Here is a 19,400-nt window from a genome sequence, read left to right as displayed (position 1 = left end):
GCGAGATCTGAGAGGCAGAGAAGGAGGTACAGTAATAGGATACAAGGGCGGGCCAGACGGGTGAAAGAGGTGTGTTTTTCTGGGCACAGTGCCGCTCTATCTCTTTTTTCCATACCCCGGGCGTCCCGGACGCTTGCAGCTTGCTCCGCCCTTCACTTACACCTTCCCGGTGAGGCGCCCCCTCACCTCGTCATCGGGCGGGGATGCGGCCGCGGCCGTTTTTGAGCTCCCCCCACCATATGCAGCGACCGCAGATTCTCCAGTCCGGCTCGGAAGTTTCAGCACCCGCCCTATAAGACGACACCCGGCGTATAAGACGACCCCCGACTTCTGAGAAGATTTTCCTGGGTTAAAAAGTAGTCTTATACGCCAGAAAATACAGTAATTGTTTTTACCGCTACTGAAAATTGCATCTTTTTTAAAGCCGAGAAGCAGCTGGGTTAAAGTTTTAGCTACTTTGGGTCCCCCAGAGGTGAGTTTTGCCTAAGGCATTCTTAGTTTGTGAGGATATTTACTTCTCTCACCCTTGGAAAATATAGGACTCCGTCTCCTATCTCCTAATTTGATGTGTTGCTACTTCAACTACACTTAGCTAACCCACTTATTCCTATGTGGTCACAGCACAGACCGTGATGTCGTTGTGATATACGAATTCCTTTTGTTTCAATGACCCTTTCACTAGGCATCATTCAAGTCCCAGGAATTGGGCTATACAGTTCAGACATTAGTCAACAGCTAATGAAACACAACTCAGTCAAGAAAGTTCTCAACAATTTCCCTTTAGCATCTGCCTTGCCTATGTGGCTTTTTCAAGAGAGATTTAGCTGATGCAATCAGATGAAACAACAACAAATAAAAACAACAGTAAATCAGATTGAAACATAAAATCTATTTTAGGTGAATTTCATGCTTAATAAAGACAAATGCCACTTTGCTCAGGGGAAATAAACTGTTTGAATGGCACATTACATATGTTACGAGTATAGTCTTATTTGAAAAAGAATGGTAGGGCCTGGTGGCTGTATTGGCAATGGAGTATTGTGCTCTTCATTGTATGATCCAGCAGTTGCAAATATCACTTCAGGGGAGTCTAGATTTACATAAGTCCTGCTAGGAAAGGAAAGTAAGAGAGCTCCTGTTGGGGGGGGGAGGATTAAGCCATGCAACTCAGATGAAATCTATTAGTGTCTGTCTCCCCCCACCCTTTTATTTAATTGGGTCAAGTCAAACTGAGCAGTCAGGCATGCCTGGATGTGTGGCTATTATGTGATTATTCTGCCCACGGAGTGATCTGCATCTAGCAGAGGGGTCATTACCCCGTGACAGCAGCGTCCTGGACGTTGGGGGCTGGAGGGGGAAAGCTGCCTTCTGGTTTTCACATATGCCTCTGATCTATAGACGAATTGTTTAAGATCAGTGAAAACTGCCAGTTAGAGCTGGAATGTCTCATCTCTCTGGTTGTCCCTGATAGGGCTCCCCCTTGGAATGTTAAACAGCGCTCACTGCTGCTTTAGTCCAATCTGGTTTCCACTCTAACCGTTTTTAAGGCGGGCGCTTCGTTGCTTCGCAGGGCTGTGGCTGCGTGCTGTGTGGCAGGAATCCAAATTAGCACATCGGTAATTGTCAAGAGAGCTTCTGTTCAATTCTCTCGATCCAGTTTTCACTTCCTCTTTGATTTTAAGTCATCTTGAGAACCACCTCCCTGTGGATGTAGGTGCTTCATTCTTGTCCTGCCATGTGTTTAATGATTACTCAACTCTCTCCCCCATCCCGAGGGTGATATGCATGTGAGCAGGATCTTCGCTGTTGTCCCCTACTCTGTGAGCTGAGAACCCCATCGAGTCATTGCAAATGCCAGGTTTGCCATCATTGGCATGATATTTATTTGTCCCCCACATGAAAAAAACAGAATTCAAGGAAGAAGAAATGTGGATTCCTGAGGGAATTCAACATATGGCAGTTAACAGGCTACTGTATATTTATACCACTGCCCTCTACTGGCCAGAACAGGGCTGCTCGGTTATGTCCTAGGCTCTTTACTGCTAACAGCTAATGGTGATTTTCCCTTGGCTCGGGGGCATGGGACTGTGATACTGGAGAAGGAAAATGTGTATTCTTCCCTCCACTGCCTCCATGAAGCCCGGAGTGGCAATGGTATGCGGCATAGAGAAACCTGTGAAGTCCTGAGTGGCCATGGACTAATAATTATAGAGCCAGAATTGGTTAAAGCTTTGTATAAGAGGGAAGGGAACCAAACCAGCAGAATGCTAAGCAAAGAAATTAAGAGGAGCTTTAGAAATATGAGGGGAACAATAAATTCCAGAGAAAGTATAAGCCCAGTGATACATTTGGAAGGAGACTAAATTAATTAGGAATCTAGAATAGTTGAGCTACTCAATGGCTTCTTTAACTGGAATCATAAAGAGAGCGAGTCTGGTCATTAGGAAATAATGAACTATCAAGTCTAAGAATTAGGGGACAGTTGTTTGGCCCCTTGGAGTAGCTTGAGGAAGGGACCCGGCCAATGTGCCAACTTTGTGTCTTCCTGACACTCAGGCTGCCAGGGAGCCGGGCAGTCCAGAGGAGCAGTCTCAGTGCTGCTCTAAGATGCCTTGGTTGCTCCAGCAGTCACATCCCCTATACAGGGTGGGTTTGGCATTGAGTTAACAAGGCTGGCTCCACCACTCCCTCAGATGCTTGTATACAAGGGGAATCCTCATTAAGACATCTCTAAAGTTGCTTTGCCTGATCGGCCTCACTGGATCCCAGGACCTAGCACTAAGTATGGGAATAAAGGGGAAAACTGACTCTGTATCAACAAGTCTGGATGGACTGTATCCTGGAGTCTGCGAGAATTAGCTAATGAACAGCCCCAATTACTAGTATTGATTTATGAAAATTCATGAAAAGTGAGGCAATACCCCAGTGCTGTGAAATGCAAATATATAGTACCAAGTATTAAATACAGGGGAAGAGAGAGCTCCAGTTCCTACTTAACTAATTGAATAGCTATTGAACCATCAAATCTGGGTCACTTCCATCACAGGAGTAGCCGCATTAATTCCACATGAGTAAGAGCTAGATTTGGTGCGAAGAGGAGATATCTGGAGGCACATAGGCTCCTATTCCAAAGAGTATTTAAGCACATCCTTAACTTCAATCCATCCCCATTAGGACTTGAATGCTTGGCTGAATTGGAGCCACAGTGGAGAATGAAACCAGGAGCAATGACTGGGATGGGCCATATTTTGCTTTCAATTATGCCCGTGCAAATTCATTGAAGCCAATCTGTGTCATCGTTATATGCAGGGTGACCTGAATTAATTTTTGAGCTGCAGTATCACATACTTTGAAGTGAACGGTACTTGGGTGGTAATGACAGCGGAACTGGGACCCCCTCTGCACACCGAGAGAAATTAAACATGATCACTTCTTTGGCTTCTGAGGCTAGAGGATGACGGGAACGCTGATGTCAGACATCTAGGGCTGGATCCCCGTCTGTTGTAAATCAGTGTAGCTCCACTCACCCATATACTTTAGTAAAGCATTTGGTACAGGGTTGTACGAAACCTGATCTGGCAAATGGATTCAGATTGGCTTGGATTTGAGGGCTGCCACTGAGCCTGAAAATTGGCTGATGGATTATCAATGGTGGGCAGTGATTAGGGCTCTGTGGTTGTCACGGAGGTCACGGAAGGCACAGATTCCGCGACTGCTGCAGCGGCCAGTGTGGCTGACCCCAGGCCACCCAAGCAGCTGGCCCCAGAGCCAGCTACTCAGGTGGCCCTTGGGACAGCCACACGGGCTGCCACTGGAGGGTCTCTGCAGCCAGTGCAGCTGGCCCCAGGGACCGCCCGAGCAGCAGTCCCAGGGGTGGCTAGAGCAGCTGCAGCTCAGTGGCTCCCAGCAGCAGTCCCAGGACGGCTGGAGCAGTGGCAGGCCCCAGGGCTCAACACCCCCTCCCCGGCAGTGGCAGGAGCGGCTGCTGGCCCCCGGGGCTCTCACCCCAGCTCCCCCCTCCCCCACAGATGGTGCCATGGGCCCCTGAGGCTCCCTCCCCCGCAGCAGCTGGTGCTGAGGGCTCCGGCGCCACCCCCCCCCTCCCCGGTTCAGTCAGGAATATTTATGGTACAGGTCATGGGCCATGATTTTTGTTTCTTGCCCGTGATCTGTCTGTGACTTTTACTAAAAATACCCATGATTAAATCATAGCCTCAGCAATGATTAATGGCAATTACCCATATTGTGGGGAGGTGTCATGTGGGGCACATGGCTTATGAGGAGAGGCTGAGGGAACTGGGATTGTTTAGTCTGCAGAAGAGAAGAATGAGGGGGGATTTGATAGCTGCTTTCAACTACCTGAAAGGGGGTTCCAAAGAGGATGGATCTAGACTGTTCTCAGTGGTACCAGGTGACAGAACAAGGAGTAATGGTCTCAAGTTGCAGTGGGGGAGGTCTAGGCTGGATATTAGGAAAAACTTTTTCACTAGGAGGGTGGTGAAGCACTGGAATGGGTTACCTAGGGAGGTGGTGGAATCTCCTTCCTTAGAGGTTTGTAAGATCAGGCTTGACAAAGCCCTGGCTGGGATGATTTAGTTGGGGATTGGTCCTGCTTTGAGCAGGGGGTTGGACTAGATGACCTCTTGAGGTCCCTTCCAACCCTGATATTCTATGATCCGTGTGAAGCCTGATTTCCTTCGACACCTTCATTGCAAACAGCATGTTAATGAAATTATCAGAAGACCCTAAATTGGGAGGTGTGTCAAACACCAGCCTTGATAGAAAACTCATGGGAAAGGACCCAGATAGTTCATAGATGTAGAAAGAAATAGGTGAGATTTAGCAGGAGGGAGGACACCCAAAGCAATTATGTGGAAGGTACTCAAAAGGCAGCTATGTAGTGGGAGGGAGGTGTCACGCTGCCTGGAATGGTTCACGACCGTGAGTGCCAACCTCAAGGCAGATTGTCAAAAAGCAGGGCAGACACCCCAAACTGGTTTTATGTTCTGTAATGAGATTTCACCAACCCAGTAACAAATGTGAACTCCTGAAGCCCTATAATAGCCTTACAGTGGAGTCACAGACAGTCCCCTTGGGCATTCCAGTCTATCTTGCCACCCAGGCAAACGACTTAGTGATAGATGGTTGCTATGCACCAAAGATAACAAAAGATTTGGGTTACTCTCAGCCCCAAGAGACTAGATACTTACTCTGGGTAAATTTGCACCTCAGATCTCACACCAAACACAATGCTTATAGCCAATCCTATTGTAAATTATTTAAGGGTTTATTAAGTACCAAAAAAATGAGAGCCTTATTACAAAATTAAAGTAGGCAAACATATATACGCAAATGAATTAGTGTGTGGTTTCAAAAGGTGACAGAGTTGTAGTAATATGTCAGCTCTGAATGTCTTTTAGGGCTAACCCAGGTTCACCCAGGGGATCTCTGCTTCTGTTTCGGAGCTACCTCTAGCCCTTCGGGCGTCCAAACAGCAAAAGAGATGACACATTTTCTTGTCAGCTGTTTTTATTTCCTACTTCCAGAATTCAAGCTGATGTGATGAGCCCTTTTGCATGTAGCCTCTTGATGAGTGTGAGGGGGCAGTTAACAAAGTCTTTGTATTGTAATGTTCCACAATGGTTCATTTCATTTTGATACGACTTCCTGATGGGCAGGAGACATCCCTCCTGACTGAATTCACAATTTCAGAGCAAGCATTTTTTACAGTTACAAAACAAAAACGTAAATACTGCCTCATAGCATGTGATAAAGAGATAAATGAGATTAATGCCTGCAGCAACTTCTAAGCATTTCATAAAATCTAAACACTTTGTGGTAAGTCCAGTACCCATCTTAGCCATGCGGATACACAGGTAAAACTGACTGGTTTCCAGCAATACATTTGTCAGTGCTCAGCTGAGGTCTAAAGCATTGGCAAGAGATGGCACCTGGTCTGCCAGCCTCATAGGAGATCCCTGAAAAGCAGGAAGGCTGTCAGAAACCTAAGGAAAGTATTGGTTGGCAAATTAGACCCTGTCTATACTGTGATTTTTTTGGGGGTGTGTGTGTGCGCGCGCGCGCTGGGGTAGCTGTATCTGTGTAACTCCCAGTCTAAATGCACTGTGCTGGAGTGATGTGGAGTGATGTGGAGCTCATACCATCCCAGGTGACTTACCCCAGTAAGTTACCAGGTAAGTTGCACTGTTGCAGTATATACACATTAGGGTTGTTTGCACCAGTGTAGCTACATTGATGTAGGGCTTATCTACACTTGAAACGCTGCAGCTGCACCATGGTAGCGCTTCAGTGTAGATATACCTATGCTGACAGGAGGGGTGCTTGCATCTGTCCACCTTCCCAATAGGCGATAGCTAGGTGGACAGAAGAATTCTGCAGAGACATCACAGAGCAGGGAGCAGATAGCCTGTATCTCCACAGCACTGTTGAGACTACAGCTGGAATTTTGTGTCCCACTCCAAACATCTCCATACTGACAAAGAGGAGGGAATTTTTTGGGTGTAGGTTGCTTCAGGCTTCCTTTTGTGTCTGTATAGTGCCTAGCACATTGTGAATGCTACAGGAAACAAATAACTAATGCTGATAATCATCCAGAGAAGAGTAACAAATACATGCGAGTCTAAGATCACGCTGAGTGTGAGGTGGACAAATTACTTAAGGTCAGATCCACCACCTGCTGATGGCGGTGGAAAGACTCCCCTTGACCTCAGTCACCTTTGGATCAGACTCTTGGGTCCCAATTCAGAAAGATACTTAAACACAAGTCTAGCCATAAGTATGTGCCTAGCTCACAATGGAAGTTGTGCCATCGACTGCAGTGAGGGTAGGATTTCACCCACTGGGCGTACAGTTTAGCAGATCTAAATGTCTTTGCACCATCCAGGAGGAGGTGAGCTTCTAAGGAAGACTTGAAAGAAGAGATGCCAGAGGCTGTGAATCTTTTTATAGTTTGTGGCTAATCTGTGGGATTCCGAAGCCCTTTCCAGCATTTGTCTGTATTTTCAGTAGTGGCTATCATGTATAGCGTGAGAGGCATGATACCGTTGCAGCAGGCAGTTGATGGGCGGGAGTAGGCTGTGTATCCTTTGTTTTGTTAGTGCTAGTACATGCCAAGAGGTTTGATTTTAGTCATGTGCTTTGTTTATTTTTAATGTAATTGTTGTGCTAATTATTCACCAATTTCCTGGCTAGTCATAGTACTGAGCTGACCACCTTGTACCACTCCAGAAAAGTGCATTCTGCAGGGAAGTGTTCATAATCTGAGTCCATTTCAGTAATCCTTATCTATTTTATGTTGCCATGACACCGAGTAATTTCCTGTCATGAGCAGGGCATGGCTAGCTCCATAAAACATAAACAATCTGTATTGAAAAAGCATTTTAGCCAATCTGATTTTACCCTGAGGAAAACACGAGCCCCACGAGGAACACAAAAAAGACAAAAGGTTGGATCTGGTTATGCTTTAATGTTTATTTCTATCCATTATGTAATTATATTTTGAGTTGATTCTATAATTCCCTTCTCCCTCCCTCTTTCCCCACAGAAAACAGGAGTGGCCAGCTTGCTCTCTCAGATCACTGTTACTGCAGGATATTGGATACTGCTAGCAGGGAAAATGGGAGCCACTCATTTTATTCTTTAAAGGCCTAATGTTGTGCCATTGAATTCATGCCCTTGATTACAGTGGAAGTAGGATATCAAGCTCTACTTGCATATGGTCCCAATTTGGGCATTGTGGGTTCCTACTGTGACTGAGTGCAGTAGTCTAATTCATGCTGTCTATCCATAAAGCAATCCAGTCACTTTGATATGTAGACACCAGTTCTGGGCTATTGCCTAAATCCACTGCACAATGCATGTCAAAGCTTAAAAGTGTATGAAGAGGCTACAGCACTGATTGGCTGGCTGGCTGGCTGGCTTCTTGTGTTCCTTTCCAGCCAACATGAAGTTTAGGACTGATGTGTTTTTAATGGTAAAAAGAGATCTTACATTATATACAAAACTGCAGGAGTGGAAGTGCAGTCATCGCATTTTAGAGAGATCTTTTGGGGGAAATTACAGTTGGAAAGATATGCATCATGGTATAAAACCTCTTAATCCAGGACAAGATTAAAATGTGATTAGGGGTTAATCACAAATGATGAGTGAGATGCTCTAAAGGGGTCACCTAACTAAAAATAACTGCCATATGTAAAGGGGAAAGACTGAAATATCTGCCAGTGGCAGAAAGATGTTGGGGCAGATTTGCTGTTTGTGTCAATGGTCATAGCGCCATTGGCTTTCATGCAGTTATGACAAATTTACACCAAATGAAGATCTGCCCCCAAGATCCTAGGAGAGCTCCAAAAAAGGGAGAGGAGTCTGAAGTGCTGAGAGGACTGGACAAATGTGGAAGTAACTGCAAAATCAGGTACCAGATGAGGCTTACCAGAAATCTTTCTGTATTATTTCGCTGTGTTAGAAACGCTGTTACTTTTTTGTGCTGACTTAGATTTTGGAGGCATATATTTGGGAGGAATGTGTATTTATAGCTAATACACTAAAAAAAATGGCCCTTTTCACTGGAGCTGGTCAAAAAATGGGGAAAAAATTGAAAAGTTTTTGTAAAAAAATTGAAATTTGGAAAAGTTTTAGCACACAAATGTACATACAGGGCATATATACAGTTGTATCCAAGATCAAACTGGATTAGTACTGTAATATCCATATTATTAAATGTGATTATGTGCTGAGAGTTGTCAGATTTTAATCCAATACACTAGTGGATTATAATTTAATGACCTGGGCTAAGGGCACAATTTTTTGGCATGGGGGTAAGGCTTATGACACAGGCGGTTAGTAATTAGAAAGTCTGAAAGTTTTACTTTGCCTAAAAATATCACTAGTAAATGATGAAAAAGATCTAGTGAACAAATATATCATGATGCCAGTCACGTTTAAAAATACTTACACTTTGCTTTATTGGAACTTTATCTTGGATGGGATGGAACTGTCTGTGCATGTATCAGAGGGGTAGCCGTGTTAGTCTGAATCTGTAAAAAGCAACAGAGGGTCCTGTGGCACCTTTAAGACTAACAGAAGTACTGGGAGCATAAGCTTTCGTGGGTAAGAACCTCACTTCTTCAGATGCAAGACTAAATAATACACACACACACATGCACATACAAAATAGTCCATCCATATGGAACATATCCATACGTATATTGTATATAAGTTTCAGAGGTTATGACAATATATGGAAGGCATTTTTGGTAGCCCTATGCTTTTAAAATTATTGTAATGACAACTATACATTGCTTATACATTTCGGTAAACATTGGGCTATTCAGTGTTCTGCTAGCCCCAGTAGCATTGTCAGGACATACTTTTTTAAAAATTGCTGACAGTGATAATATGTCAAAATGCTGCACTTATCTCAAACCATCTCACAGTGATCTTTCTTCACTTTTCTGAAAACGTCCCTATGTGACAAACTAATATTCCTAGGACAGAAGAGTCTTTCTTGTGTTTTATTCATATGCCAATATAATACAATAAAAACTCTTTTAAAGGAAGACGTTTAAATTCTGGTGTGTGCCCTTGAGTAATGGGTTTGGGTCAGATTAGCATAAATTGCTGGCAAGCCATCTGCTAAAAGGTTGTGGGATGGAGGCTCCTGATGGATAGACTGGCAAATATAACTTGGCTTTGCTGATACTGCTGATCTTGAGGATGGAGGAAGCAGGTAGCAGATATTTGATCAATGTGGTTTGAGTTCCTGTTTGCTCCTGAGTGAAACAATTTTCTATCTTTCTATCTAAATATAGCTTACAGGCATTTTTATCACCATAGATTCTGAGTGCTGCTACAGAGGCAGGGCTGTGAGAGAGCCTTAACCCCCTTTCCCAGCCATGTTTAGGAAGGTTCTCAGATACAGCTGTGTATTGCCCAGGGGGAGTGCTGCCCTGAGGAGAAGGCATCTTACTGCAGTTTTAGAGGAGAGGCAATAGCATCAACAAACCCTGCTGGAGACCCTTGTCTGTTCAGAGTGGGCCAAATGTGCCCCGGGTGTAACTCCATTGAGTTCAGCACACTGGGGATGAATGCGGTCCAGCGTCTGAGCCATGTCCTGCCTTGATGGCGCAACCCATGTCACTCCTGAAGGAAAGTCTTCAGAGGGACAGTTTGTCACCTGTCTCTCATCCCTGCATAGGGGGAGAGGAAAGGAGCCAGGGTTAAATCTTTTAATTATACAAGTGAGGCTACCCACAGAGATTTAAATGCAATCCCTGTCTGGGTTTGTGGATTTCTAAAATTCACTGCTCCCTAATTTCTCCTCTTGCAAAAATATCAACCAGTTTCTAGTGCCTGGGAGCCTAACCATCTATTTATTAAAATAAGACCAACAATATGTTTGTGCTGGAAAACATTAAGGCGCTGTACATTGATCATATGGATTTAGGGCTCGTTCTGCCTTCCTAATATCGCCAGAGCCTTATTCTGTGAAGCTAATTGCATTATAAATCCCTTAAAGCATTTTCATAAGGTATTGCCCAAAGATATGAAACCCTCCATCAAAGAACAAAGAAACAGTTGTGGGGTTGTTTTCTAATTAAGTGTTATAGGAAAGTAAAGGCAAAAAAGAGAGAGAAAATGCCAATGTTAATTAAATGCAACGCTTGCTTTCACTGACTAGATTTAAAGCATTGCAGGAAATCCTGAAATTTAGTCATTCCAGCTGAGAGCCCAAGGAATCGAGGGCTGTGATTTTTCATTTTCAGCTAGAGGTGGGCCCGACCAGGATTTGATCATCATCAAACTTCAGGGGTGTTTAGATCTAGACTCATCTCTACTCTTAACCCTTAGTGACAGACTCCGCTAATCCACATCTGCCGTGACCTCCCAAGAGCATCCAACTGAAACACCTGCTCTCACACATCCATATGCTGACAGCCCTCTCCTTCCCACATTGTGCAACCCGTGAGATTTCCCTGAGCATCATCTCAGGACTTGACCATGTAGGAGGCGATTTCCTCACTCACGTGTTCCCCTTGCCCTCATTTATGCTTCTGAAAATTTACACTTGGGCTACTACTGTGCAGTCGAGTAGATCTGGCGGTGTTTTATGCTCACTTGGTGAATGAGGACACCAGTGGTACGGCGCGCCGTACTCCTCCATGGAAGGCACTGGCATGTAATATTTAACTGCACGTGTTAAGTATACGGAGCTAAATCACACTAGTTAGGAAATAACAATCCTTATGTACAGTATGCATGAATAACTAAGTTCATATGCTTTGGAAGAGCTCCCCAATAATAATACTTTGCACATATAATGTGCCTTTTACCCAGGGATCTCAACTCTTTGACCAAGCTGGGTAAGTATTTTTATCTTCATATTACAGATGGTGAGTCCGAATCTCAGAGATTTCCCAAGGACACACAGAATGTGGCAGAGCCAGAGAATTAAACTCAAATTCCCTGACCACCAACCCTGAGCTCTAACCAAGAAACTGCTCCCTTTATTATTTTGATATTTCTTTGGCTGATTGAGAGCGATGCATAACACTTCCTATCACATCTTCCTTTCATTTCTAAGGGCAGAAGGAATTCGCACCCCTTTTTGGCCAGTGGGAAATTATTTAGCATTTGCACATCTATAGTAGTTCTGCCCATTCAATGAGTGATGTTTGGCATGCATATAGTGCCTGATGCTGTTACCTGTAGTCACCGAGAGCAGTGCTTTACTCACATGAAGCCCACTCTGAAATACCTAGGACTCTATGCATGAGTAAGCTACTTCTCAGGTTGAGTGAGAGTGGAAGTATTGGGCCCTTAGCACTTGTTGAGCATTGACCAGTTAATCATCACATCACTTCTGGGAGGTAGGTTAGCAAGCATTATTAACCCATATGGAAACAGGTGATGTAATTTGCCCAAGGTCACACAATTAGTCAGTAGCAGAGCCAGCATTAGAACTCAGGAGTTTCAGACTCCAAAGCTTATATTCAGTCCTCCAGTCCATGCTGCCTTTCAAATGGGTGACACTCTCCACTCCAGATGGCAAGAAGCTTGAACTAGCCAATCACAGGTCTCTGCACCCTTTTTGGAAATAGTGTGCACCTATTTTAAGGGTGTAAGTGAAACATACATCTTTTGTTGCCTCAGAACAAGGGATGAATTCCTTGTTGCAGCATAACAGCAGATTAAGGGGCCCACGTGAGAGATTGAGGCATGCAGTTATTTAAAAATAAAAGCCTGCCATGAGCATGCTTCAAAAGCGAAATGGATTGTGTGACTGAAATGACATCGACAGCAAGGAAAACGATAAATTTTCTGAGAGGAGTCTTCTCCTCCAAAACAGGACTTTATCCTTTTGAGCAGGAAACATCTGGCATGTCAGTGGATTTTACAACAAAGGGGAGGGGGAAAACAATTTCTGATGGCATGAATATAAGTGATTCCATGATAAGGCAGAGAAGGGGGAAGAAAAGCCCCTGCCTCTTTTCTAAATTCTAGTGGTAAAAGATACATTTTGTATTTCTCATTTTTCTGCTGCTATTGACAACACTTGTTACTTGGTTGTAGAATTTCTTGAGTCATTTTAGTTTTTCAAAAAGTGACCATGACTTGTTACTTATACTGTAGCTGACAGAAGTGACACACTTAATATCGGGGGGTCCAAACCTGGATATCTACCAATGGAGATGGAGATCAGGTAAATGTGCACCTGCTCTTCCAAAGAGAAAAGAAGTGCCATCTTGGTAACTACTATGACAGGGAGTTGGTGGCTGTACAATGAACACTTTGGAAGGGAATAGGTTGAGTGTACAGCCCACCACTCAGTCCTGTTTAGGCCCAGCATGGTTGTGTGACAATGATGATCAGACATCATGCCATCTAGTAGGAGAATCTGGGTCTCTGCAGAAGACTCTGGATTCTGGCTCTAGTAATGGCTGAGCACAGATCCACCAACACAGAAATGGCAAGAGCTGTGGGTCCACCCACTGACTGACTCCACAGAGAGAGAGAGCCATGTATGGTACACACCCATCTTATCCTCCCAGATGGAGGGAAGGTGCCAGTGGCCCAGGATGGAGATGGAATCTGAGAGAGAAATTTCTGAAAACAGGAAAGAGCATTTACAAAGCATTTATATGTCTATGTAATTTTTTTACTTTTTACAGACGCTTAACAAGAACAACTTAATACCTGATGAGAGGACCAACTTCTACCCCTTGCAGCAAACCAACGTGTACACTACAACCTATTATCCCAGTACACTGAATAAATATGACTACAGGCCTGAGGCCTCCCCTGGAAGGACCTTTACCAACAGCTGATGATGGACAGACTGTCCAAGGACTGGATCACTTCCTATATGAATTGTTTTTTAAACTGAGTTTATGGACCAAATATTGGCCCGGTCTCCAGATGTAAATATTGTACAAGTAGGGCCTTTTTTTTCCTTTTTGGTTAACTGTATTACTTTTAAACAGCACATCTCCTTAAGTTGACAGAATGCTTATGGACCATGGACCATTCTGCATAGACTTTTGTGGATATTTGGCTGGTGATGACACTTACTGCTGCAAATATTCATGGCTGGATGATCAGTATTTCTCTCTGAGGCCTGAATTCCCGAGGAGCTGATTGCATGCTGTGCTAGGTTTCCACCATGCTACACTCGTGTGTTCTAAGAAACATTACAGGTAGTTCCTTAGAGCAATGGATGATTGTACAGTGACTAGACAATGGTGGTACATTGAATGACACTTAGTTCACAAGACAAGCTGCCTAAGACTCCATCACGGTAGGAACTAGAACAGTTTTAGGTTTCCAGTGGTGTCTCCAGCATCACTAGAAGATTCCTTTCACATTGCAGGAAATAGCCTCCGCAGTCTCTTCTTTGGTAACATCCAGTTCAACTGGGGAAAGGAAACACACAAAGTACTCTACCCAAAGAAGCATTTCGGAATATTTCCAGTTTTAATTAAAAGAAAATGATACAGGCAATGAGATGTTACGTGAAGTAAATGTTGGACTAATGAGATGTGGACTTTGCATAACAACGATGTGCTTACCACTGGAAAAAATGTGAGGAGTGCTGTACATGAGCCATGAGCTTTCTTTGAAATGACATTTACTTTTTTTCCCTCCAAGCTTGATCCTGTTCATATCTGCAAGGAATGACGACTGATGGCCAGGCCCTCCTCTTGTGAAATCACTAGGCTTGGGGCTAATTCTTATTTTATTATTATTTTTTTAGTTCACTTATTTTTTGAAGAGTAAGAAATTCTGAATTTTTGGCACGGTATTTTTCTAAGGAATGTATTCATAGCATACCATGACGCAGAAAGTCTGCTGCACATTCTTAGTGTCTTCCAGTCAGTACGCCATCAAATAATTATACAGCTGAACAATGTGCATTGTTTGCCAATATTTCTTTAGATTTCTCAGCTAGAAACAAACAAAAAAAACCCCAACCTTGTTACAGTTATTAAATTGGGACTGTAGCGTTATTAAACATTATATCCAGCCTTGAAATGTAATTTTGTGTATGTGTGTGCCTGTGTCCAGCAGAACTGTATTAGACTGTTGCAGAAGCCATGGTGTGTACACCCAGATATGTATGTCTGACATTGTTTTGTTTTGGTCAAACAGTATCGCCAGTGCTTAATGGACAGTTCCATCAAATGTGTTAGCAACGTGAGCAAGTTTGACACTGTTAGTATTGAATGTTTCTAACTATTTATAATGAACTCCTGAGGCTAAGACTTTTAGAATGCCACAATACTGAGCATGAGATAAGAGTACAAACCTAAACACCCATGAGCTCCAAGTAGCTCCAGAACTTGAATTCTTTGTATGCATCTTACTGTAGCAATTGCCATGTCTGTTTTCAGTCATTGACTGGGATGTGTTTGAAGCAGTTTGGGTTGTATTGGTTACATAGGAGAGATTTCACTGAAAGCCTGCACTCAGCTAGTTTCTCGTTGCTGTCATTCGCGGACACTTGTTTGGAAGGTGGGGCTGAGATGGAGCTGGTCATTGCACACATACCCATCCACAGAGCTGAGACGAGGCTTTGCTGCTCATGACTCAAAATGTACAGCTCTCCTAAGGGTGAGGCAGAGCAGAGGTGGACTCTGTAACCTGGTCTTACAGTGTGGGACCAAAAGCAGGCGAACAAAGTAACCTGTTTCTAAACTAGTTGAACCCTAACCTATGGTAGTGATCTATAGCTGTAAGGAGATTTATTATAAAATTTGGTCAGTGATTGTCTTAGAGTAGCTCAATGACTCCCAACCTTTTCTGGCAACTGTACCAGTTTAGCAGGCTGATCCAGGTTCTGCTTCCAGTGACCCCAGTGTAAATTGGGAAAAACCCCATTTAAATAAAATTACTCTGGATTTATACAGCCGTATGACCAAAAGCAGATTCTGGCCCTAAGAGTTTGGCTGTACTAGTTTCTTCCACTTATTCAGCTAGATCAAAAGAGGCAGGCACTGGTCACAAAAGTCCCATTGATTTTCAGTGGGTGTTAGGTACCTAATTCCCTTAGGGCTATAGAAAATCCCAAGCTAAAGTTACAGGACTGGTGCAGAGCCCTCCTGGCTGACAACTGTTGCACTAGACATCTCTAATGTCAGCAGTTCTAAAGAAACTGGCGCCCAAGATCACTGTAGACATTACAAGCTAAAGTCATTTCTTAGCTTCCATTTCAGGTGGTTCCCTGTGTCGGAGAGTTATACGGTTATTGTTTATTTGGCAGGATTACAGCTGCAATTCTTAGAGTTGCAAGCGAGTTAAACCTTGCAGTTATTTTAATTTTTTTTTTTTTTTTTGGTAGCTCAAATATTTCCATTTGCGCAAAAAAAAAAAAAAAAAAAAAGCCATGTCAGAGCTGAAATTATTTAGTTTTTCAACTCCGTGAGCAAGATCACTGCTTTCATTGTGCTTAAAAGGTGCATATATTATAGTGTGTATGGGCAATGGGGTAGGTTATATTTTCATCAAGACATTTCAGAGTCATTCTTATTAGCCATCTGAATGGCTTCATGAAATTGGCAATCACAGCGAGAATCTGTGGACTCCATTCAAGCAGAAAGTAGAAGCAAGGGGAGGAGGAACTCTGAACTCTTAGTACTCAATTAATGTTTGTGTGAGAGTGCAGTTCTTTAAGGGCAATGTTAATGTGATGTGAGGGTTGAATTCCTTCTGCGCTCCTCAGTGCGGCCCAGGTTAATGACACAATATACAATGATAGTCTTGTGTTTCTGTTTGGTTCTAGCAGGTAAATTGGCAGCAGATCTGTAATAGCCATAGGAGATTGAATTGCTTCTGCAGCCTGATGTTAAACTGCTTAAATTTCCCATTCTTAAGGTCATCTAAACGTATGCCCCGTGTGTTGGAAATACCATTGCTCTAGCACCCAAGGTTTCTAACAGCAGCTTTGGCTTTTTTTTTTTTTTTTTTTTTTCCTAAAATGCTGATCAGTTATTTAGCAAGAAATTGGGTTGACCTTGCAGCCTTAGCTCACTGCAAATATTCTGGAATAGGATTCAGCTGTACAGCATGTTGAAAGCAGTAAGTGTCTTGCACCCAAATGGGTAGGGGGTAGTGTTTAACAAGGTCGTTCTTTTTCCACCTCCATATGAAGAGATGCACTACTCCCTTGCGCTAAAGGTTGCATGTATGGAGTGAACTATGCCCCATTGTAAAACTGCTATTGCACTTCCCTGGATTGAGATGCCAGTTATAAACATGCCACCCCTTTATAACTTGCAGCTGCCTCCAATAGACAAGACCCCCAAAGGTAAAATACCTGGAGAAAGGGGCGCTGTTGTCTAAAGAGGCACTTGTGAATGTTTGTAAATATGAGCCACTCGCTCTTCTTAGACATGTGAAATGTACAAATACCAGAAAAGAATGTGTATGGAGTAATGACTGCTGTTCTTAATGCCTTATTTTGAGAAAATGAAATAGAAGTTATATTGAAATCAAGGTAGAGAGTGGGAATGGAGTCCATTAAATGCCAGATGTGGTAAAGATGATTAGGAAACCTCCAATGATTAGTCTAAGATAAGCCCCCGTGAAGATGAAATTGCTGTCCACGCAGATCAGTGTATTCTTTGTACCAAATGTCAGATTTTTTTATACATATAAAATGTAAATTTAAAGTTTATGTAACAAATTTAATAGTGTGCATAGCTATCAGCAGATATCTAGGGTATATATTTATAATATATACACAAACTCTGTCTCCATCCATTCAAATACCTACAGAGAAAATTTAGACTTAGAAAGGCAGTGCTAGTGTTCAAATTCCATAGGGAAAGACTGAAAATAAGGATTAAGAAACCCTATGATCTTTTAATTAGATATAGCAAAATACATTTTATAATAATTTTTAAAAAATTGAAAATAAAATTGATTTGTTGTAGTTACAAATGCCCATTCTCCACAAAACATTTGGCTAAGAATAACTAAGTAAACAATTTTTGTAGCCCAGTGGTGCCACCGGACTCCTTGTTGTTTTTGTGGATATGCAGACTAACATGGCTACCCCCTAATTTTTGTAGCCACTCAGTGGATGACTAATCAACCTGAGGCAGCTCTGTGTATCACTCTTGAATTCAACTACAAGTAGAGACTAATTATGCAAACAAAGTAGCAGGTTAGACCAACAAATGGAAAGTAAAAAATGTCAAACTGGATCTGGAAGAAATTTTCACTTGCATGTTGAAGAGCTTTGCAGTTGAGTGGCAGCATAATAGTTTAATAACCATTTCCACACAGGACTGTTGTCATACAATTTAAGAGCTAGATCCTGCCACCTCCTAGGTTGTGATTTTCAAGTGGGCCTGACAGAGCAATAGGAGAAGATGTAGCTAATGCCTTTGGGCACTTTTATAATCCCCAGCCTTGTCTTCTAGATTAACCCTCACCCAGGGACATCAGTGGGACTCCCTGAATATCAGGCACGCTCCAGCACCCACTGGAGTGATGGGAACATTGATTTCAAGGAGTGTAGAGTAAGGACTATACCCATCTGAGCAGTGGATTTGGCCCTCGCTAAAGGGGTTGTTTTGATAGCTCAGTGAATTCTCAAATGAGAACAGCTTCATATAGGTAAATCCCTCATTTAAGCCAGTTAAGAGAAAACATCCAACAATTCTGAGGTCAGATAAGCACTGACCAAGTTGGATGCTGTCTGTAGCAGTGGAGCCTTCAAAACTGCACAAGGAAACTAACAAAAGCAAGCCCTCATGGAGAATCCGGTATCTTAATTCTCATGGTCACAACATTGTAAGGTAGAGCCTTTCTTGAAGTTTTAACGGCAATTCTGGTTCCCAGCTGCAGAAGACCTATTCTCATCATTGTAATCAGTGGTGTTTGCTTCTAGAACTTGATTCCTCATCCCAGCCCTATCCAGTATTTATTTTTTCCAAACACATTGGCCCTGACAACGTGAATAGTTACATGCTATAAAGACAGCACTGAGCTTTTGAATTCCTAGTATAAATAGTTTTGAAATAAAAATACCACTACTCCTTTATTACACTGAAACCTCAGTGGGATTGGGATGCTGTGTACCATACAGGCCACAGCATGAGGGAGAGGTCAGTGTGTCTAATAACTGAAGCAAAAGGGCTTTTAGTAAAAATATGGCAAAACATGGGGGAAAAAAGCCACCCAGCTGCATGATCTTGTGGGTTTCATCTACATGCAACTCATCTCTAATAACATCTGCATATATTTTGAACAGATGAGCAAATTAATCAGAAACAACCTTTGTCACAGAGGGTAAGTACGTTAGCTAGGACTTAAGCAGGGGTGAGGAGGGAGTGACAGAAGCAATGCCGGATCTTTGATACACAGGAAATTGTTAGTAGAAAACTGTATATTTACTCTAAAAAAGGAAAATCTGGCAAGTATTAGTGGACTCTTAGTGTAAAGGCACATCACCCTTCCTATGCAATTGAACACGATGGTACTATTGGTATATAAAGGTGACCTAGACTGTAATCACTGCCTTTAGACACTGTGAATTTTTTTGGGGTACTCTGTATTTTTATATATTGTACAATGTAAAGAGTAATTCAGAAATAAAACAGAACCACCTGGAGAGCTTGTGAGTCATTTCCCCTCAAAAAGACATAACATGAAATCACCGAAGATTTGACAGGCAACCTTTTCCTGGCAATGGTCAATACATACGTTACAGATGGCAAAACACATCCCAGAGTGCAACTGGCCAATTGGGCCAGGTTTAGAACTTGGAATATGTGTAAATATCTAATTCCTTGCTGACCACAATCCCCTTATTGCCTGAACCATGACACAGAATTGCATTTATCACAATTTTAGCCTGGATGACTACATAAGGTTACTGG

At 42.8% G+C, this 19,400-nt stretch overlaps 1 protein-coding gene across 2 annotated transcripts in view; it reads left to right on the top strand.

Moving 5' to 3' along the window:
• Positions 1 to 19,132, top strand: part of SEMA5B (semaphorin 5B) — a 349,785-nt gene extending 330,653 nt beyond the window's left edge. Inside the window, exons 23-24 of one of the 2 annotated variants that reach the window (XM_034785185.1) lie at positions 12,649 to 12,718; positions 13,188 to 13,276. In XM_034785185.1, the coding sequence (XP_034641076.1) occupies positions 12,649 to 12,718; positions 13,188 to 13,195 (78 nt within the window). In that variant the 3' untranslated portion in view covers positions 13,196 to 13,276. Of the gene's footprint in view, positions 1 to 12,648; positions 12,719 to 13,187 lie in introns of both variants that reach the window. The other variant, XM_034785184.1, reaches the window with a different exon arrangement.
• The last annotated feature ends 268 nt before the right edge of the window (positions 19,133 to 19,400 follow it).

Source organism: Trachemys scripta, chromosome 11 (genome assembly GCF_013100865.1).
Source record: "Trachemys scripta elegans isolate TJP31775 chromosome 11, CAS_Tse_1.0, whole genome shotgun sequence".
NCBI classification, from domain to species: Eukaryota; Metazoa; Chordata; order Testudines; family Emydidae; genus Trachemys; species Trachemys scripta.
Note: the sequence above shows the minus strand (reverse complement) of the source record. Positions and strands in the feature narration are given on the sequence as shown.